Raw genomic sequence first — 23,583 nt, forward strand, 5'->3', positions numbered from 1 at the left:
TAAATCTGTACCAAACTTTGGGTTGGCAGGCCTGGGTAACCAAGAAGGCTTCCTGTAAGCGACCCTTGAATAGGTTGGCGTACGAGGGGGCCATCGTGGTACCCATGGCTGTTCCCTTTAATTGTTGGTATGTCTGGCCTTCAAAAGTGAAGAAGTTGTGGGTCAGGATGAAGCTGGCTAAGGTAATGTGGAAAGACGTTTTAGGTAGGGTGGCAGGTGATCGGCGTGAAAGGAAGTGAAAGGAAGTGCTCCATCGCAGTGAGGCCCTGGACGTGCAGAATATTTGTGTATGATTAAGTGGCATCAATGGTTACAAGGATGGTTTCCAGGGGTAACAGATTGGGTAAGGATTCCAGGCGTTGGGGAAAGTGGTTGGTGTCTTTGATGAAGGATGGGAGACTGCATGTAATGGGTTGAAGGTGTTGATCTACGTAGGCAGAGATACGTTCTGTGGGGGCTTGGTAACCAGCTACAATGGGGCGGCCGGGATGATTGGGTTTGTGAATTTTAGGAAGAAGGTAGAAGGTAGGGGTGCGGGGTGTCGGTGGGGTCAGGAGGTTGATGGAGTCAGGTGAAAGGTTTTGTAGGGGGCCTAAGGTTCTGAGGATTCCTTGAAGCTCCACCTGGACACCAGGAATGGGATTACCTTGCCAAACTTTGTATGTAGAGTTGTCTGAAAGCTGACGCAGTCCCTCAGCCACATACTCCCGACGATCAAGTACCACGGTCGTGGAACTGTTGTCCTCCAGAAGAATGACAATGGATCAGTCAGCTTCAGATCTGAACTGCAATAAGTAAACAACCCATCAAATATGATGAATATATTCTGGCGGGACTCAGAATACCTACTTGTGCTTTGCAAGTAATTTTTTTTTTTTTAATGTATGCCTTACAATGCGTTTATCTATCTTAGTTGCTTTGGTTATATTCTCCCCAAATATTAAGTCTTCTTTTACATATTTCATAGTGGGCCAGAAAGGGACATTGTTGATGGGGTAATACACCCTTGATTTAAAATGAACAAATGCTCACGAGACAAACTGACCATTGTAAATATTCAGAGAGTACAGTAATATCACAAATATCAAACATTTATAATTTTTAAATGTTTAGATTGTAATTTTCACCTCAGGTGAAATGAGCATGTATTTGACTTTGTCGTCCTGCGATAAAGCTTTCTTGTTACTACATCGGTGAATATTAGGTAAATATGAGATACCCTAGTTTGACATTTAATGTGTCCTCTATGCATTTGCCCTAAAAATACATTTTATTCGTGCCTGTGGTACAGTGTGTAATTTTTCCAGATGGGAGTGACTTAAAACCATAGATACCATGAAAATGATTTTAAGCATGTTGGGTACATTTCCTCATAGATGATAAAAGGTGTAAACAATAAATAAATATAGGAATTATAATTTTCTTTACCTGAAGGTGATAATTTGGTTTCATTTCACTTTGTACGCCTGCAGACTTGTACACGACCATTTTGATAGGTTAACTGAATAACCAAAAAATAGGCAGATTAGTAAAACTGTTATATTAGGAAATCTGACCGTGAGTACTCAAGTTTCTACATTGTGCATGTAAATGTATGGCAAGAAAATACTCTACCTGACAAAAAATTGAAAGCACACAGAAGGGGAGAAGGAAAATAAATGAAACTTTATAAGCTGAGAGGTTGTGTGATGATATTTCAGTGACTATAAAATTGATTCAAATGTACAGAGAACTTGGAACTATGATCCCACTTAAAATGTGCCCCTTGCTGACCTGGATGTGTGCACTGATTTGGTTGGGAATTGTGTCATTAAGCAGTTGCATCCACTCCTGTGGTAACCTGGCTCCCAACTGTTGTTACGTGGTCTTCAATACCTTGGATACTAGCAATGGGACCAAGCCGATTTTCAGGTTGGTCCCCCACGTGTCTTATTGGGTACAGATATGGGGATCTTGCTGGCCATGAGGGTATCTCAACATCACACACACAGTTCGTAGAGATAGATATCATGTTTGAAAGAGTATTGTCCTGGTTAAAAATATCATGATACTTTCACATGGGAGGTACAATCACATTGGAAGAATGGTACATCTTTTCACGACACCACTATGCTTGCCAATGTTGATCATCAAGGATAGTGCAGAACCGTGATTCTTCGATGAACAGACTATGACCCCCCCTTAATCAGCCATCCGTGCTTTGTGTTTACAGTGGCTCCCTAGATGCATTCGTTTTTAATGTAGCATTAACAACAACCTACACCTGGGATGGTAATTCCATAGTCCATCTGCTGCTGGTCTGTGCTCAATAGTGCAGGACGACACAGTGTTTTGCAGGGAGTCCATTTCTTGCTCTCAGATGGCAGGTGTAGTTATGAAGGGGTGGCCATGTGCTTGGTGCACAGTATGATGTTCCTCTCTCTGGTTTGTCAGACATGTTTCACCAGAACCTTGGCAATGAATATGCCTGTCCTTACATTCCATTGCAGTCCAACACTGGGGCACTGCCACATCCAAATGCCTCACAAATCTGGGTATTACACAAGTTGACCAGGGTATCTCTGCATCCTTCACTGTGATCATTCAATTTCTGATGATATTCATGCCCTATATATAGCTTACCAGGTCGGGTAACACTACTAAAAGAGAACAACACTAATACAGTCTGGTGGCTGTCCTACATTTCACGGAGAAATGCAGTCCTAATGCTTTAATACCCTAATAAACATAATTATGTAGCTGAATCTGTGAAACAGTATAAAATGGTATTCAAAGTGTACACTTTCTTCACAAAGCAAAGGTTATGAGCTACAGAGTTTAGTTAATCATTTAATGATCTGATAGTTTTTGTGAGAGGGATGGGGATAACATGGCAGTAAAATGTGACTGATGTGATGAATGAAAATAGTTTTGATTCTAATCGTGCCGGTCAGAATTCTTGATGCATCATCATCGTCATCATCAGTTTCCTGCTATATTAGAAGGTTTTTGGCCTCTCCATTTTCTGCGATCCATTGCTTTCTTTTTAAGGCTGCTGTTTTTGCACCATCCTTCACTTTATCCAGTATCTGAAATCTCTTCCTTCCTCGCTTCCTTTTCCCTTCTACATAACCTTCTAAAGCTAATTATTGATGCATTTTCTGCAAATTTGAAGAACTCTTGATGCACCTTCTTCAAATCATAATGTACAGAATATTTTCCTTAGTCTGTTTCTTCTGCCTGATATACACAAAATCCTTCATGTGTATGTAGTGAATGTTATATTTCTTTTGTGTCTTAATTTAAGGTTGTATACGGGCCTTGGAGATTGGAACTCTGTCCAAGGAATATTTCGAAACAGTTTGGAAACATCTGAAAACTTGCGAAAGGCTCTTGTATGTCAAGCAGACATGGAATGGAAACCTGCAAGTTTGCATTATCGCAATGCTTTAAAGGACACATCATGTGAAGACCTACAGGACTTCTGTCGTAGCTCGTATTACAAGGTACAGCTCTGGTGCTACTTTCTTTTTTATCTTTCAAAAGTATAAAATACATTTGATAACATAAAAAATTATGATATATAATGTCTCAGCTGTACTCACCTTTAGAAAATACTTAGTATTAACTCTTGAAATTATTAATTCCTTCCACAAGGATGAGAGGAGGATAGGTTGGGGAAGGTTGAAAGGGAACGCAGGTCACTCAGATCGCAAATGAGAGGATCCACCTCTTGAGAGGACAAGGGGAGAAAAAGGAGGAGACACATCAGAGAATGGAGTTGAGAGGAAAAGTTCATTGGTAAGCACTGTTCCAACTTTCAGGCTTAAGAGGATTAGAACAGAGTGGGAAGTAAATATATATATACGAGCAATGAATAGTGCGATTACACCTATGGTGGTGAAAAATGGGAAAGAAGGGAGGAGGGAGAACAAAAATGAAAATGTAATAGCAAGAAATAAAGTAATGAGACATAATAATATGTATAAAAATAAAAGATTATTATGATAATGATAGAAGACAATGGAGAGTGTCTTAACAGAGGTTAAGTCTAGGAGGGTGTCGGGATAAGGTGATGTATTTGAGGGCAAGCGCCTATCCTTGGAATTCAGGGAAACTAGTATCAGGTGGGAGTATCGGGGTAGCCCTTAGGATGAAGAGGCATCTACATGTACTTGTGCATTTACACCTACATGCATGGTGTGCAAGCAACGATATGGCATGGTGATGTGTACATTGTACCACTACTGATCATTTCCTTTCCTGTCCCATTTGCAAAGAGAGCGGTGGAAAAGTGACTGTCTACATGCCTCCATACGAGCCCTAGTTTCTCTTATCTTATGTTCGTGGTTCTGGTACGAAATGTACATTGGCGGCAGTAGGATTGTTCTGCAATCAGTTTCAGTGCCAGATCGGTAAATTTTCTCAATAGCGTTCCTTGAAAAGAGCGCTGCCTCTCTTTCAGGAAGTCACATTTGAGTTCCAGAAGAATCACTATAATACTTTCTTGTCGATTCAACCTAATGCTAACAAATCTAGCAGTGCACCTTTGAATTTCTTTGATGTCTCTCTTTAATCTTTCCTGATAGGGGTCCCAGACACTCAAGCAGTATTCAAGGATGGGTTGCACTAGTGTAGCATTCAGGTATTTTCTGTTGTACAGAAGAATGTTATTTTTTATTGCTTTTACTTTTTTGTTCCCCTCTTTTCCTTCTTTCTATTTTTTTCCATCCCTACTTTTTTACTTCAATATTCATTTCTCTTCATATAATCCATCTTTACTTCTCATTATGTCCTCACAACAGATGGGTGACTATCGACCTTAGGTCTGAGTGATAAGCCCTCCCTTTTTAACCTTTCCCAATATGGTGAAAATAATCATTGTCAAAGCCAGGATAGTGTGTGCAATTTTGTGTGTGTGTGTGTGTGTGTGTGTGTGTGTCAGTGTCAGCAGCAGTAAATACTTCATCTGCAGAAATGCTTTGGCTCAGCATTTCTGTACCTTAAATTATTTATTTCACAACAAATAGCAGAGTGTGTAACGTATTTGCTCCTCAGTTTTTTCTCTGTCCTGGCAAATCAACTCCTCACTAGAGTGCAATATGTAATGAGACTACAGTAATAGAACATTCTTATCCATTTGTGCATGTGTAATGTCTTGTCAAAGAAACATTGACTATGAGATTAGATTACATTAACTGTATATTCCATAGATTTATAGCAATGAAATACTTGTGGATATACAACAAATGAGAAAATCAAAATAAATATGTTAGACAAGAATGAGATTCTCACTCTGCAGCGGAGTGTGCGCTGATATGAAACTTCCTGGCAGATTAAAACTGTGTGCCCGACCGAGACTCAAACTCGGGACCTTTGCCTTTCGCGGGCAAGTGCTCTACCATCTGAGCTACCGAAGCACGACTCACGCTCGGTACTCACAGCTTTACTTCTGCCAGTATCTCGTCTCCTACCTTCCAAACTTTACAGAAGCTCTTCTGCGAACCTGGCAGCGCACAGTCCGCTGCAGAGTGAGAATCTCATTCTGGAAACATCCCCCAGGCTGTGGCTAAGCCATGTCTCCACAGTATCCTTTCTTTCAGGAGTGTTAGTTCTGCAAGGTTCGCAGAAGAGCTTCTGTAAAGTTTGGAAGGTAGGAGACAAGATACTGGCAGAAGTAAAGCTGTGAGTACCGGGCGTGAGTCGTGATTTGGTAGCTCAGATGGTAGAGCACTTGCCCGCAAAAGGCGAAGCTCCCGAGTTCGAGTCTCGGTCGGGCACACAGTTTTAATCTGCCAGGAAGTTTCATGTTAGACAAGATTTCTTGCGCTAGCATTTAATGACAATTCCAAACTCTTACGCTAGTATTTAATGCCAATTCCACAGATCATAAGTCAAATACAAGTAAATATATACATAAAAAGCACATAAAAATTTCAAGATGGTCATAGAAATGTGTGATGTCAAAAGAAAACCATCATAACATTTGTTTATAATTAAGTATTACTGCAATTTAGAAAGATACAAACAGAATATTTTGCACTAAGTGTATATCAATTATTAGTTCTGATACTACCTATTAATTCATAGATAGCCGAAGAAGAGCTGACCAGCAGTAACCCCGAAAGGCAGTGGTTATACTATATTTTATTAGCAACTAATCTTGTCATGGTTGATTGAAATTATTAAAAATAAGTGTTCTTTAATAGTGGGATGTATTTAGACCAAAATTAGTACTGCTAAGTTATTAACTATGGGGTTATTATATGTAGTGTTGATTCTATGAAGTGAATATTTGGTTGAAAAATTAGGATATTATTTGTAATGGATTTTCTTAAGAATGTATTAAAATAGTTTTCACAAAATGGGTAATTTTAAAGAAAGTTGCATTTTTTGGCCTTATCTTGTATCAAATCCGGACTTATAATTAAGGAAGTTTGTACTTCTAAGTTCTGTCTCTGTTGCTTAATAATAGTAATTAGACACACATTTACTGAATGGAAATGGCAACAATCCTTCTTTGAAGGTGAAGGTGGAAAAGGAAGTAAAGAGAGAGAAAATGGAAAGAGGGTTGAATGATATGAAGACAAAAGGTGAAACCACCTATAGATATAACTTCATACAATTTTGTAATTTATTGTAGAATTAGCAAGGATGGTGCATTCATCAGAAATATAAGTTTTAATAAATTCAATTTAATGCCATATGTAGTTTTCAAGTGTACAAAATGAAAATTGCTAGCCTGTGTTATTTATAATACATCATTTTAATCTTAATTAATATTCTTCAGTGCCTGGCTCATCTCTCCTCGTGGGATAAAATCACTGCTGAAATAAGGCATAATGAGCTAAACAATAATTGGAATGAGGTTTGGTCTGAACCATGGTAAGTTACATGTAATGTCTGCACAAGAAATCACTAAAATAATTGTTTATTGTATTATTTTCTTTCTTTTAATTATTTGTTTAGCCTCTACATAACAAATATGTTAAGATAGGACTCCAACCAGGCAAAAGTATGCCCCCAATGTCACACAACCCTAGTTTTCCTGGCAGAATTCTGTAATTCACACTGTCCCAAGCCCTTAGTAAGATTACAGATAATATGAACTGGGTAATATTTTTTTTAGCTCTACTAAGATTAAGTTTGTGATATCATATAATGCTGTCTCAGCACAGAAGCCTTTAAGAAAGCCAAATGGAGATTTTCAGAAACTTATTCTCAGGGAGATTGTTGAGTATTCTGTCACAGGAGACTAACCCAAAAACTTTGGACTATGTGCAGAGGAGGGAGATGGTTCCATAATCAGAAATCAGTCACCCATATTCACCTCCATAAAAGGAATTTATCTATTCAGTTTTTTAACTAAGCAAACCCTGATTTTTTTGACCAGCCACAAATGCAACTCAAGGTTGGCACTGTTAAGTCAGCACAAGATCCTAGCTTTCTGGCTGAGACAACATCGTTGGCTGAAGAGCGTCTGCCTTTCAACTACCTAACAATATTTTTGTCCTTTTGAAGAGATGATTTGGCAAAATTGACTGATGGGGCATGCATGCCTGTCCAAGTAAATCCTGTGAATTTGCTTTTAGTCGACAAATTTCTGTACCTGTGTTTTCTACCACTATTAGGAAATAAAAGTACACTGAACCTAGCAGTCAACAAATTTGAACTTCAATGTCTCACTGCTGCTGTCCTCCAAGAGTAAAACAACATTTTCATTGCTAAGTTTATTCACTTCCTGCCCTACTCTAGTTGTGTGTGTGTACAGATTGTGGAGGGTTCCCCCCCCCCCCCCCACTCACCCCCCCCCCCCCACTCACCCCCCCCCCCCCCCTCCTCTCCATAGTACACGGTCTCTGCTCTTTCAGTTACACGCTGAATAATTTTGCAATACTGTTTGTACTGCATTCTTAAATCTTGATTAGAGCTAGTCCCCTACACTGACTACAGCTCCCTCCTCATAATGCAATACACCCAATTTGCATGTTTGCCCCCTTCTTCTTGGCATCCGCTCAAATTGCCCCTGACATCTCATAAAGAAAAATTGGGTTAATAATTTTGCAACAACAACAACACAAAAGAATTAAATTTTTGTCTTGAGTAAACTTCTTCCCATTTTTCAACCTACAAATTCTCCCTAAATAATGTTAGTCGACATTTGCCAGCCTGTGGAAATTTCCTTCTCTTCTATTAATATGATTTATGGGGGTGCTTTATTGCTGCTATCCAACCACTGTGGCCAGATAAAGCATTTATTGTGGCATCCATTTTAATTGACCTGAAATATTAATATCACCTTCTTCTGAAAGCTAATTGTTCAGAAGTGAGATACGTCAGTGACTACAGCAAAAGCAGAGTAAAGCAGATAAATTTCTTCTGTTACCTGTTTTGTAGTTGTCAGGTGCAGAGCCGTTGTTGCATAGCAAATAAGATTGGTGCCAGTTGACCATGATAACCTAACGTGACACAGTGATTTGTGTTGCATTGATCGTGACAAAATATTTAGACTGCCAGGTTCAGTTTATAGAGGTGCAAATTTGCACATAATGCCACATGAATAGTGCTCATATCAGTATGTCACGAAACCAATCTCATCCCAATGTAATGAAAACTGAAACATAGAAAAAATGTCTGGGCATATCACTAGTGACAGTAGTTCTGTTTATGATAAAATAAACAATAAAATGTATCTAAATTCATTGCTTATGATTCATAAAAAAAAAAAACAAGTACAAGAAAAGACTTCCTTACGTTCAGCAGGATGGAGATGGAAAGGGAAACACCCAAGTCAGGAGCTGATATATGCCTAAAAATTTATGATTAAAAATACTTTAAGGATATTAAGGGGGGGGGGGGGGGGGAGGAATTGAGGTTTATGGTTAAGCATACTCAATTAATTCATTACACATACCAATCTCCCCCCCCCCCCTCCATCCCTTTCCCTTTAGGAATATTGCCATAGGGGCAAACCAAAGATGGACGTCATTTACACAAGTTTTCCTCGATCAGACCTATCCAAGATGAAATCTAAATTGAAATTGCCACATACAACCACTCCCCAGGTATTTCTACTAAGTCTTATTAATACCCCCAAAAACTGTTAAACAAAGTTCAAGACACTTCTCACTGGGGTCCCATAGACTTTCAGAACCACTGTGTGACATGTTTCCAAGTGTGTTACTGAAGTGCAGCATTCAAAGGTCTGCTCAGTGTAGTATTACACGAGGTCTATGGGTTGAGAGTTTACTTCACCCTCAGTGTGTATAACCACTCCCCTTTTCTCATATTACGCTCACACAATGTGATACCCACTTGCATCCATCTAGGTGCATCTGTTCAATTTCTGTGACTTCCACTGGTTTTTACGCTATGTACTGGCAAGCTGCCTTCTTCTTCTTCTTCTTCTTCTTCTTCGTCTTCTTCACCTTTTTCTCCAAATAATTGTTCTAACTCTGTCATTAGTAATTTTGCAGCTCTGTTTTTTCAAATATGTTCACACCCTCCTAGACTTAACCTCTGTTAAGACACTCTCCATTATCTTCTATCATTACTACAATCTTCTTTTATTTTTATATAGGCAGTGTTCTTGTTACACTGAGCAAGCAATCTCCTACCAGAAACATTCAGCAGACCACATTGCTTAGTTAGAAATTCTGGTTAACCCATAAAAAAGCTTTGAATCTGTTGCTAGATAAACTGGCAAATTATTTATAAATACCGTCAAACGGGGTGATTTTGGACACCGGGGCGAATTCAGACAGTATGGCTTATTTACTCTTTGTTACTGCATAGAAACAAAGAGTTACTTATCTCTTCAACAAACTTTTATTTTGTGTCAATTGTTTCCCTAGGTGAATAATTGATGAACAGTCTCAGTATTAAAAATCCATGCGTTATCATAAAGTGGAAACTTTCTAATGTTGTGCTGAGTGGGAAGTTATTGTAACCGTAATTGTCAACATGCTCAGTAGCTAACTGCATTGAGACAATTTCTGTACAAGTTTGTCAAGTTTCTCGTGCAAGGTTATAAAATAATGACAGTTTTTGTAAAACTGTGTACTGTGTAAGGTGATTTCGGACAACGCCAAGAACGTATAAGAGCAGGAGAGGTGCTACAGTATGGTGTAATTATGACCTGGAACTTTTAGCTAAAGCTGTTCATGATATTCAGAGTGGTAAATTATCGTGCAGAAAAGCATGTGTTTTGTATGGTATACCTAAATCAACCCTACAAAATAAAATTCAGGAAGCTCATGTGAAAAAAATGGGAGGACAGCCAGTGCTAAATAAAGAAGAAGAAGAAATGTTGAAGCATGGTATCTTGAGGGCTGCATATTGGGGATTTCCCTTCACTAAATTGGATATTAGATATTTAGTTAAAGGTTACCTTGATAAATCTAGCCATAAAGAGAAGAAATTTCGTAATAATTTGCCAGGAGAAGAATGGTTTCATTTATTCCTCAAACGACAGTCAGAGTATCTTTCCGTTCGCTTAAGCAAAAAAATTAAATGAGCTCATGCAGAAGTGAACAAAGAGACTGTTTATTTACATTCTTGCAACATAAAAACTTATGGAATGATATAATGAATTTTATATATTACAGATATCACTTATTCGCAACAAAGGGCTATCTTAAAATGTGTAAAATGTTACCAAAATCAAACAAAAAGCATGTAGAATTTTTTTAAAAAAAGGCAGTAACTGCCTGAACTCGTCCTCTATATACTGTAACTTCGGACAGATATTTAAAAACCACACGTGTCCACAATCACCCCAGTCCATGGGATGACTTCGGACACTTTATTTAACTGCCTCAGATAAATATATCTACACATACACTTTCTGGTTCTGGGGTATTTTATTTGTTACACATATTCCCTACCACTTCCATAACAATCAATTTAATCTAACAATATATATGAAAGTTGCAATCTAAATAACAACAAAACCATCCTAAATCACCCCTTTTGACGGTATTAGGAAAAGTGATGGCCCTAAAGGGAAACCTGGGTAATATGTTATAATTTTTTCTAAATGTTGAGATATATATGAGTACAAACTTCTAGATGTTGTGGAAGAGATTTTATATAAAAAGTCTGCATATGAACATATGTCCAGAAATGGTCCACTTCCATGTTACAAGGAGAACTCAATGTATTAACATTTTTAGTTATTCCACAATTGACGTTTTTTATGTTGTTAACTGTAAAAATTAGACTATGATGACCACAATATTCAAAGTACAAGTTGTGATACATACCATCAAATATAATTAGATATTGTAGTGAATCATTTGTCATATCTATAACCCATGCAAATAGCTTTACCTCCAATTGTATACCAGTTTTGTGAACACGACTCATCATTTAGTACTCCCACAAAAAGTCAGATCCTCAGATCTCTATGGTTGATCTGCTGGTCCACTTCGACATGTCCATCTTTGCCAAATTGTCATGAACTTGGATATAATCTGCAAATGTATAACAGGGGAGATACTGTGACATCAGGTGACCATACTGTTCATGTCGTATAAGTAATCAGTAGCAGTACCTATGATATTGGAAAACTACAGTGTGACAGATAAAAGTTTTTATTTGTAACATGGACACAAACCACTGAGGAAATAGATTCTTATGTGAAACTTTGTTTTCTGTCACCTCTGTGTCTTCTAGAAGTGTCAGATTGAAACTATGGTATTGCATTCATACGCCATTACTGGGCCGCCATTCATTTCTCTTCCTTCAGTTTAGATAAAGCTCAGTTTTACACAGGTGTGAGACAACAGTTGGGTGGTCCTTCCATATAACTAAGGAAATGTGGTGATTGGTTCCGTATTGCAGCCACATTGAAGAGGCTGGAATGCATTTTGAATTGAGATTTATTTTTAGTTGTAGTATTTCCACGTTTTATCAATAAATTCCTGGAATCCTCTAAGTATCACCACAGTGATTGAATATGATGTTGTATAAACAATATTAAAGTGATTATTGATTGTACAGTGTTAGTTAAAGCCATTGATTTTGTTGTATAACTGTACACACCAGTCTGGACTATAAACCACATTCAAAATTTGGACTCACGAAAATGGGAGCACTACTTAAGGCAAGTATGAGAACATAAAATGTCATCTCCTGGGTATCAGTCCTCTGAAATACTTCCCCTTCATGATGCTGCTGACTCAAGGGTTCCACTAGTGGGCGAAATTTGTTGCAAATTTCCTAAATAAATTTATTACATTGATGAATCAAGCTATACCTTTCTCACTTTTATGTTGGGGGAAAATTCTGGATAGCTTTGGTTCTCTCCTGACTAGTCTTCACACCAGCAGAAGGAATAAATGTCCTAAAAAAGCAATTTCCTGAGGGCGGAGATCAACTTTGGATGGTTTAACTGTCAAGCTAGCTTGACACCAACGAACGAAAACTTGCCTGACATTTTCCAAGTGTTCTTGGAATGTGTTAATGCTACATCATCCAGATAGTTATAAACACAGTTAAACTTAAGATTGTCCAAAATCGCATAAGTAGACAACCCAAATGGAACACAATTGACTTCAAATAAATTCCAACTGATTCATAATACTGTAAGGGATTTAGAGTCTTTTGCTAGGTCGACCTGATGATAAGCTTGGTTAAGTTCTGACACAGTACAATAATTCTTTTCAGTGAGTCACGTGAAACAGTTGTCTAAATCTGACAACAGAATTGACTGCAAAATCACCTTTTAATTCAGGGCACCATAATCTATGACCAGCCAATAACCCATGCCATTCCGCTTTGGCACCGAAAAAATGGACAAAACATAGATCAGTGACTTAATTATCTTCAGCGAGCAGCTTATCAGTACTCTGATGCAGCTCTTTCATCTTTGGAGGGGACAACTGATATGGAGCTTGGCAAACAGGTTTACTATCTGTCAACTGTATCTGATACTGAACCTTATTTGCAACCCCCTAGCTGTCGGTTACTACATTAAGAAATTGCTTAAGCCCCTTGTTTCAAATGAGCAACATAAAAGTCAACAAAATTACTGGGGCCATATTAACATCTTGGGTGCAACTATGCTCTCACAAGCTACAAACCAAAGCAGGCTGAAATCTGAAATAGGACTGCGTGCCCAGTAATCAAGAACGTAGGTAGCCCTCTCAATAAAGTTACAACCTACTAAAACATTAATGGACAAACTGCTGACAATATCAAAATATACTGATATATTAAAAACAAAGATTCCAAGACTTACCAAGCGGGAAAGCGCCGGCAGACAGGCACAATGAACAAAACACACAAACACACACACAGAATTACTAGCTTTCGCAAACGATGGTTGCTTCTTCAGGAAGGAGAGGGAAAGACGAAAGGATGTGGGTTATCCTTTCGTCTTTCCCTCTCCTTCCTGAAGAAGCAACCATCGTTTGCGAAAGCTAGTAATTCTGTGTGTGTGTTTGTGTGTTTTGTTCATTGTGCCTGTCTGCCTGCGCTTTCCCGCTTGGTAAGTCTTGGAATCTTTGTTTTTAATATATTTTTCCCATGTGGAAGTGTCTTTCTATTTTATTTACATCAAAATATACTGAGTGTGATAACCCTTGAATTCTCACACTACCATGCGCTTAGCATACTAATGGCTGTCCCTTTCCATTGACCACACAGTACTGCTCATTATACTAGTTGCAAAGACAGCAAATACGTATATTGCAGCACTTCAGATATCAGTCACAATCTGGGATCAAAATATTGCTGCTTGAGTCTTATAAGATGCACACAGGTTCGTGATTAATAGTAGCTCAGACAAACAGTATAAATTGTTTTGCAGTTGTACTCAACTTACTACATACTTTCATCGGCAACTCCTTTCTGCGCCAGCCTGTGTTCCTTTGGCACCGGCTGTTTCAAAATTTCAGAAGTCCATTTGGATACTCTCGAACATCTGGGGGCTTTCCACAATGATAACAATTTTTAGTGTATGTGGGTCGAGTCATTCTCGCCGGCCACTGTGGCCAAGCGGTTCTAAGCGCTTCAGTCTGGAGCCGTGTGACTGCTATGGTTGCAGGTTCGAATCCTGCCTTGGGCATGGATGTGTGTGATGTCCTTAGGTTAGTTACGTTTAAGTAGTTCTAAGTTTTAGGGGACTGATGACTTCAGATGTTAAGTCCCTTAGTGCTTAGAGTCATTTGAGTCACTCTCTTGCTTGTGGGCTCATCATGTTTGAAAGGACAACAGATTAGCCTGACCCCTGGCATCCCATCTTCCAAACTCAGCAAAAGTACTGGGTTTATCGCTAAACGCTATATGTGAATGTTCTTCAGGTCATATTCCCTCCCTTTCACTTCAGTAATCTTTAACCTCAGGGCCAAAATGGTGATTCGAATTTGCTCAATGTACTGAATGAATAATTCGTTTCCTATACTCAAACAATCCCAAGTTAAAGAATATATCATTTGAAAAATAATTGAATAGGCAGTTCTAAGTATATCCACATGGTTTTGTAATTGAAGGGAGAACCACAAGAACTTAAACAGTTTAGTAACCATCTTCGATAAGTAAACTGCCAAAACTCTGAATTATGGTCAGAATGTGGTTAGGTAATACACAGCTGCTCTCATAGAAGAGGGTTGTTTTAGGGATGAGACCAAACAGCGAGAACAGTCGTCCTCCCGAATGTGTGTCCAGTGTGCTAACCACTGTGCCACCTTGCTCAGTCATAGAAGAGGATTCTGCCTTACTGTCAAACAATACACCTTGCCATTCTAATACATTGGGTCAAACATACAATTGCATAACTTCATCCTGTAATTCATCAATTAATGGAATTTGTTATTTGCCCATAATCACTGACTTTAAGCCCTGAACTCTGCTTGTTAAATTTAAGCCCAGGAAGGGTTATTACGCTCCAGGAAGTCAGTGTTCTCCCACACACTGTGACGATGCAAACTCACACTTATAGCAGCACTTCCTTTGTTAACATGAGCTGTCTGCTTCAAGTCACTGTGAACAAACGCCCAACATAGTCACACGCATAGCTGTGTGACACTGCCATCCTATAATTCCACCCGCTGGCCATGTATTCTCATATGATACTTGAATTGTTTCTTTTTTAGTTAATAAATCACCGATATGCCTCTCGATTCCATAATTGATAACAATGAATCTACAACATGAAACAAAAAAAGGATAGACTTTGCATATAATAAACTTAGGAACCAATAAACATCAATTCTTAACCTATAATAGCCTAACTTATTAACAATTGTGTCCCCACCACCAACAACTACCACCACCCAGATAATCATGCTCTGCTACCATTGAAGGGTTGAGAGTGATGAGCAGGGAGTGGATGTTGCTGGGCCAAGAAAATATTTATTCCAAAAACACAGTTACTTTATTTGTTCAAGTGAGTACTGCACTGACACATGAAATTTAATCAGCTTGAGCTTGGGCGACACAGTCAGGAGCCGAGCTCTGTCGCAAGAAGTGGATACAGGCTCCACCTGACACATATGATAAGGTCATGCAGTAACTGGCCATACTATAACATTCGAAACAAACTTATTAAAAGCTAGTGATAACAAACTTACAGAATGAAATACATGAAAATAGATCATTCCGTACAGGCATCAGAGCTCTGATGTATTATCATTAAATTTTAAAGTATTAACATAAAAAAGTTATGGAGTGGAAAATTAATAGAATTATCAACCTTCAAAACACAGAACAGTGCCTTGTAAGTTTATAACAGTTCTGAATACAGAACTAAAATTAGATCATACTGCCCTATCATTACAGAACCTGATGATGCTTGGCAACCAAATAAATCTAACCAGGGTAGTCTAATCAGAACACAAGTCACTGTTGATCAAGTACCATAATGCTGAATGAGTGTTCAAAAGCTTCTCACCAATTTGTCATCAGTGGTCACTGTTGGTGCAAGTTCCTTAACCCTACTGCCCAGTGTTTGACACTAGCCGGAGCAATAGGGCTGGAACATGTCTTTCTAGAAAACAGTTGAGCCAGTGCATTGCCTGTAACTTGCTAGTCTCCACAGTATGTGGCCCGCAGTGTTTGGCAGGTGCCCCCTTGCATTTATTAACTGCATCAGGGAAACCCCAGAAATCAGAAGGAAGAGAAACAGTTCAGGCACACATTATCTAGGGGCCACTCTAGATGTGACAATTAGCTTTACAGAGCACTTGCTGATAACTGCCACTAAGATGGAGACAACTAAATAACATCATGCAGCAACTTCGTAACACGCAATGTGGTCCACTAGCTTCAACACCAAGAGCTTCTACTCTTGGACTGATGTCTTTGTGACAGAATTCTGCATTAAAATATGGATCAACAGCTGATACACCAAACGCATAGACACACAGCCCAACCAGACTTGCACAACTACACAAAAACAGACAATAATACTCAAACTTTCTGGTTCCCTATTCTTAGCCATATAGCTCCCCCATTTTTGTGACAAGAATCTGCTTTCAAGCAAGAGTTTACAAAAATCTTTTAATCTTTATTTCCCCGTAGTTGAAAACATTCCTGCACTCAATAAAAGCAGTCTTACTCTCATCATCCACCTGTAGAAGCTTCAAAGACTTTTGATTGAAAATGGAGTAACAATAACAGAAATATGAATAAATAAAAGAAATGTGGCAGAATGGTGCTATCCTGGAACAGCTTAAGATTGCCTGCATCTCATCTAGGCCACCAGATTTTGAAGATCATCTCAAGATCTGGCTACAGAGCTCAAATTAAATTCCTCATATATCTGCTCTAAAACCTTTATTTGTTGGTTCTTCTTCTTTTTCTTCCCCCACCCACACCACCACCACCACCCTCTCCCTCCTCCTACAAATGTTTGTTTGCCCAACTTCAGAAACAGAATTATGTTCAAAAGTCTGTAGGTGGTCTCTTGATTATATCTTCAGATGCATTCAAAGTATTGACTGTGACCTGTCTAGTTTTGAGTTTATTCGCACTGTATCCTTTTTAAATGCACTTGTTCTGTGGTATTAACATAGCAATTTGATAATAAACACATTTTTGTTTTTGGAAACAATATTGGAACTGTGCCTATGTATTTTTTATAGTACAAAATGTAATGTGGAGAAATTTCAGTATTTTATGTTTTGACTGACCATATTTAGCTAACTAGTTTGTAGTTAATTTACATAATCCTTCATTGTTTTCTTGAAGGTACACAGAGAAAATGCTGCCTGTCCTGTTTGCAGCACAGATACAGCTTAAATTAAAAGGATCAGATTGCTCTGAATTTGAAAGCTGTGTTGAAGAATGGCTAGCTGATGAGGAAAAGAAATCCACTCTAGTGGTGAGGAACTATAGTTTTTGCTTACATTTTTTATTTATTTTTGCAGCATGCACCATTACAATATTTGTTGCTTGTAAGTGGCTCAGCAATTATCTTCACAATTTGTTACCTATTCCCATTAGTATTGATTCTCTGAGTATTCGCGCAATTTATCTGTTGCATGGGTTGACGACCATGGTCTCATTTTATCAACATGATGTCTGTGACACTTGAATAGCATGCCATACGAATGGACATAGACAATGGGCCGAAACCGCAGGCCATTTCTGCATATATCTGTAACAGATTGGTCCTGCCGATCTGAAGCCCACTGTTTCCCACTAATGAGCAGGCCCTGCCTGTTGGATCTAGCCTCATCGATCTGCCTGCAGGCCAGGTCTGTTTGTGTGCAGCATTATGCAATGGATTTTTGTGGTTTATCCATGGACCCAGGATGGCAGTGTTCCCCAGCAAGCCAGAGGCCATGGGCAATGGATTTCAAGAATTGCGACTGTCTCACTACAAATACATTGTAGAATGTAGTGTTTTATAGATTTTTATTTATTCTAGTACACCATTTTGGCACTTTGAAAGTAGTTCGTATATTAAAGAGTATGGATGACAAGCAGAAGAAAATTGTGGCAGTCACTGACAGTTTGTACACTATGTACTCATGTATTTCTCAAAAGAAAAATCACACAATCCCATTAAAATGACATGATCACATTGCATTGATGCCTGGGAGGCTCCATCAGGGGAAGTCTTCATTCAGATAACCTCACTTGGAGAAACTTGTGGCAAGACAGAGAGAGAGGGGGGGGGGGGGAGGGAGGACAGAAGTAGAGAGGGGGAACAGACTGCTGTGTACATTGTCAGAATGAAGGTGTACATAGTGCTAGAGTGGGAACAGGGAAGGGTATCGGTAGATGGTAGACAGGGACTAGTGGTGGTTGAGGCCAGGAGGTTGTACATGTATGTAGCGACAAAGAATATGTTGTAGGGAGAGATCCCACCTGTGCAATTAAAAAAAAAAGCTGGTGTTTATAGCATCTGATGATGCAGTGTGTGAAGCAGTCATTGAAGTGAATCACATTGTGTTTGGCAGCATGTTCAGAAACTGGGTGGTCCAGCTGCCTTGTGGCCATAGTTTGACAGTGGCCATTAATCCAGTCAGTCAGCTTTGGTAGTTGTCATGCACATGTAGAAAGCAACGAGTGATTGCAACTTAGCTTGTAGATCACATGGATCCTTTCACGGAACAGCCCTGCCTTTGATGTGAGAGGAGATGCCTGTGACGGGTCTGGATTAGGTTGTAGTGGGGGGATGTTTGGGACAGGTCTTGTATCTAGGTCTGTTTCAGGGATATGAAACATGAAGCCACAGATTGGGATTATGGGTGCAGTAGGGATGGCCAAAAATGTTGCATAGGTTTGATGGGTGGTGGCATACCACAACGGTGGGGAGCAAGGGGGGAGGGGGCGGGAATAGTGGTTGGGATGTTCCTCATTTCAATTTCAGGGCATGACAAGATGTAGAAAAAACTCTGGTGGACGATGTGATTCAGTTGCTCCAGTTCTGGACAGATGGATGGTACTGTGTCATGTGAGGAGGGCTTATTTGTAGCCACACAGTGGATATGTGGATGGTGGTAGTGGGCTGTATAGACAAGGCATGGAAGATCTCTTTCTGAACAAGGTTTAGAGGGTAATTTTGGTCTATGAAGACCTCAGAGAGATGCTTGGGTATATTTGGAGAGGGATTGCCTGCCACTACAGATGCGACAACCATCAGTGGCTAGGCTGCATGGAAGGGGCTTCTGATAAGGACAGGGTGGCAGCTGTCAAAGGGGAAGTGTTTGTAGGTTTGATGTGCATGGAGGTATTGATATAACCATCATTGAGGTGGAAGTCAACATCAAGGAAGGTGGTTTGATTGTATGAAAATGACCAGGTGAAGCAAATGGGGCAGAGGATATTGATGTTTTGGAGGTATTTCGTAGTGTGTCCTCGCCCTCAGTCCAAATCATGAAGATGTTCTACACCTGGTCCTCCTCAACCTACAAGTCACCTTCCTCAATGTTGACGTTCACCTCGCGGTTGGCTGCATCAATACTTCCATCCACATCAAACCTAAACATAACACCTCCAATTTGACAGCTGCTACCCATTCCATACCAAGAGGTCCTTTCGATACAGCCTAACAACTCATGGTGTTCACATCTGGAGTGGCAAGCCAAGAATATTTTTAAGGCTTTCACAGACCAAAATTACCCTGCCAACCTTGTTCAGAAACAAATATCCTCCAGTCCACTGTCACCTCCTACGTTTCTGAGTGTGCTGCCAATACAATGTGCTTCACATCAGTGCCTGATTCACAGCCTGCATCATCTGAATCCCTTGTACCAACACCAGCTTTTCTGAATTGTGCAGACAGTTTCTATCATTATAACATATTCTTCGTTCCCACTATACCCCTGTCTTCAACCTCCAGTGGTCCCATTCCAATGCTATACATATCTTCATTCTGCCAGTGCACCCAATAGTCTTTTCCCTTTATCGGCTTCTTTCCTCTCCCTTTCCTGCCGCTCCCAGTACAGCTTCCCAAATCTCACCTAGCAGCCCTCTCCTGCCCCCACCGTCTTTGCATTCTTTCCAAAGCAGCATAACACCTTCCACCCACATCTACCCTACTCCCCCTCACCACCCATTCGGATTGCTGCTCACTTCAGATGCTATTCCAATCCGCAGTCAGACCACAGTGATAGTAGACAGTGGCCATGTTTGTGTGAGTTGTGTGTGTGTGTGTGTGTGTGTGTGTGTGTGTGTGTGTGTGAGAGAGAGAGAGAGAGTGAGTGTGAGTGCGCGCGCACTTGCATGCGCACGCTCGCACGCGCTCTTTCTGTTTCTGAAAAAGGCCTTTTGGCTGAAATCTGAAATGTTCAGTACTCTTTTCATTGTGCCTGTCTGTAACTTAATTATTCCTCTGTGTGGTGACAAGGAATCTACTGTTTCCATGGTATTGTTAATACTATTCTTTTGTGAGTTACGGGATATATTCATCATATTGTATGGTTGTCATTTGGGTCTCAGTGACTAGACTTGTTTTATAGTAATACCACATATTGCCTCTCCAAAACAGAAAGAGTCTGCACTTTGTACTCCATTTTAAATTGATTCTTGTCCAGATTGCATCTGACTGTGTTGCCGACATAGAGGCATGCGACATTCATAAGTCTTGAAGAATAAAGTAATACTAAACCCCCCTGTAATCTCTAAACATACTTCTTTTCCACTGTTGTAACATAAATTAAGTGAGCCAGCAGAGCCAAAGAGTTAATTACCATAGTTCTAGGTCACATTTATGGTTAGTTAGTTAGTTATATTACTTGTTCCATGGATCATGAACACGATTCTTTCGTAATGATGTGGAACGTGTCAAAGTACGAAAGATTCATTTATCCCAAATAATCTTTGTTAGTCTTATATACCCTACAATTGTTAATACTTACTGTATTTCTTTAGCCTATGTCTAAAAGTTCATCTATGGAGTAGAAGGAGTTGTCATTCAGGAATTCCCTTAACTTACTTTTGAATGCCGATTGGTTGTCTGTCAGACTTTTGATATTGTTTGGCAAGTGACCAAAAATCTTTGTGGCAGTATAATTCACCCCCTTTTGTGCCAATGTCAAATTCAATGAACGGTAGTGAAGGTCATCCTGTCTCCTAGTATTGTAGCTGTGGACTGTGCTATTAATTCTGAAGTGATCTGGGTTACTAACAACAAATTTCATTAGGCTGTATATATATTGTGAAGCTACTGGCAATATCCCTAATTCTTTAAATAATTGTCTACAAGATGATCTTGGATGAGCCCCAGACATTATTCTGATAACACGTTTTTGTGCAATAAATACGTTCTTTCTTAGTGATGAATTGCCCCAAAAGATGATTCTGTAAGAAAGCAATGAATGAAAAAATGCATGGTAAGCTAACTTACTGATATGCTTGTCTCCAAAATTTGCAATGACACTAATAGCATAGGTAGCTGAGCTCAATCGTTTCAGTAGATTGTCAATGTGTGTCTTCCAGTTTAAATTCTGATCAATACAGACACCCAGAAATTTTGAACAATCTGCTTTAGCTAAAGATTTTCCCCCACGCTCTATATTTATTTCCGGTGTTATGCCTTTCCCTGTACTGAACTGTATGTACAGTGTTTTTTCAAAGTTCAATGAAAGTCCATTTGCGGAAAACCACCTAATGACTCTTTGAAAAACATTATTTGCATTTTCCTCAGCTGATTCTTGCTTTTTAGGCTTGATTACAATACTTGTGTCATCTGCAAAGAGAACCAAGTTTGCATCTTCATGAATATAATTAGGCAAGTCATTAACATATATTAAAAACAATAAAGGCCCCAAGACAGAACCCTGTGGTACCCCATTCTTGATACATCCCCAGTCTGAATAATCTGATGCCCTTTGTGTACTATGTGGGTTTACTGTTTCAACCTTCTGCATTCTACCAGTTAAATATGAAGTGAACCATCTGTGTACTGAACCATTCATTCCATAGTACTTCAGCTTATCTAAGAGGATTTCATGATCCACACAATCAAAAGCCTTAGAGAGATCACAGAAAATCCCAATTGGTGATGTTCTACTATCCAGAGCATTTAAAATTTGATCAGTGAAAGCATGTATAGCACTATCTGTTGAAACACCTTTCTGAAAACCGAACTGACATTTTGTTAAAACGTTATTCCCACTGATGTGTAAAGTTACTCTTGAGTACATTACTTTTTCAAACACTTTTGAGAAGGATGTCAGAAGTGAAATAGGACGATAATTGTTGACGTCTGTCTTGTCACCTTTTTTATACAAGGGTTTAACTATGGCATATTTCAATCTGTCAGGAAATATTCCCTGATTCAATGAGCTATTACATATGTGGCTAAGAACTCGACTTAGCAGGTGTGGACAAGATTTTAGTATTCTATTGGAGACACCATCAGTTCCATGTGAGTTTTTATTCTTAAGTGAATTTATTATTTTCTTAATTTCAGACGGTGAGGTGGGTAGGATTTCAATTTCATTTGTTTGCACCCGGAATGCCTCTTTCATATAGAGTTCTGCCCTATCTGGTGAGCAGCTAGTGCCTATATTTTCCACTACATTTATAAAATGATTGTTAAAAATATTTTCAACCTGTGATTTTTCATTTATAAGCTTTTCATTGTGCTTAACAGTAATACTGTTGTCCTGTGACCTTGGTTGCCCTGTTTCCCTTTTAACGATATTCCATATTGTTTTAACTTTGTCATCAGAGGTGCTAATCTCAGACTTGATACACATACTTCTGGATTTTTTTTAACTTTCCTTAGTATATTACAATATTTCTTATAATGGTTGAGCTTTTCTTCATCTCGACTTATTCTAGTGTCTTGGTATAGTTCCCATTTCCGGCTACAAGAAATTTTAATCCCTTTAGTCAGCCATGGTTTTTTATCAAGTTTATTTGAATTATGATTCACTAATTTCTTAGGAACACTGCTTTCAAATATACCCACAAGTTTATCATGGAATAAGTTAAATTTAACATTTGCATCAGGTTCCCGATAAACATCCTCCCAGTCTACCCATTTCAAGCTTTCCTTAAATTGTTGAATTGTTATATGGTTAATTGGGCATATTATTATTATTATTATTATTATTATTATTATTATTATTATTATTATTTTTTTTTTTTTTTTTTTTTTTTTCACATTACTGTATGGAGCAAAGTCATGAATTGAAAGTAGCTGTGCATCGTGATCAAAAAGCCCGTTCTTAATAGGATAGGTGCTTACTTCTTTAAATTTATCTTGGTCTATGAAAATGTTATCTATCAGGGTGCTACTGTCTTGTACAATACGAGTAGGAAAATCAATGACTGATGTCAGATTGTAAGAGCAAAGTAATAGTTTAAGGTCGTTCTTCTTGCTTGAGTGTTTAAGAAAATCTACGTTAAAATCTCCACAAATGATAATGTGTTTTCCTTTTTTTGACAGATAACGCAGCAAGAGATCTAGGTTTTTAAGAAACATTTGAAAATTTCCAAGTAGGGACCTATACATAGCCACAATTATGAATTTGCTACTGTCCAATTGAAGCTCACAAGCGCATACTTCAATGTGCTGTTCTACACAGAATTTTACGGTTTCTATGTTTTTAAAACCATGTTCCCCCTTAACATAAATGGCAGCTCCTCCTTTCTCCATATTGTCTCTACAAAAATAAGTTGCTAGTTTATACCCATTAA

General features: G+C 38.8%; 1 protein-coding gene across 1 annotated transcript in view; it reads left to right on the top strand.

Moving 5' to 3' along the window:
• Positions 1 to 23,583, top strand: part of LOC126341345 (DNA-dependent protein kinase catalytic subunit-like) — a 526,946-nt gene that overhangs the window by 359,060 nt on the left and 144,303 nt on the right. Inside the window, exons 37-39 of the mRNA XM_050001770.1 lie at positions 3,287 to 3,485; positions 6,770 to 6,864; positions 17,173 to 17,305. Of these exons, the coding sequence (XP_049857727.1) occupies positions 3,287 to 3,485; positions 6,770 to 6,864; positions 17,173 to 17,305 (427 nt within the window). The remainder of the gene's footprint in view (positions 1 to 3,286; positions 3,486 to 6,769; positions 6,865 to 17,172; positions 17,306 to 23,583) is intronic.

The sequence above is a fragment of the Schistocerca gregaria genome, chromosome 1, assembly GCF_023897955.1.
Source record: "Schistocerca gregaria isolate iqSchGreg1 chromosome 1, iqSchGreg1.2, whole genome shotgun sequence".
NCBI classification, from domain to species: Eukaryota; Metazoa; Arthropoda; class Insecta; order Orthoptera; family Acrididae; genus Schistocerca; species Schistocerca gregaria.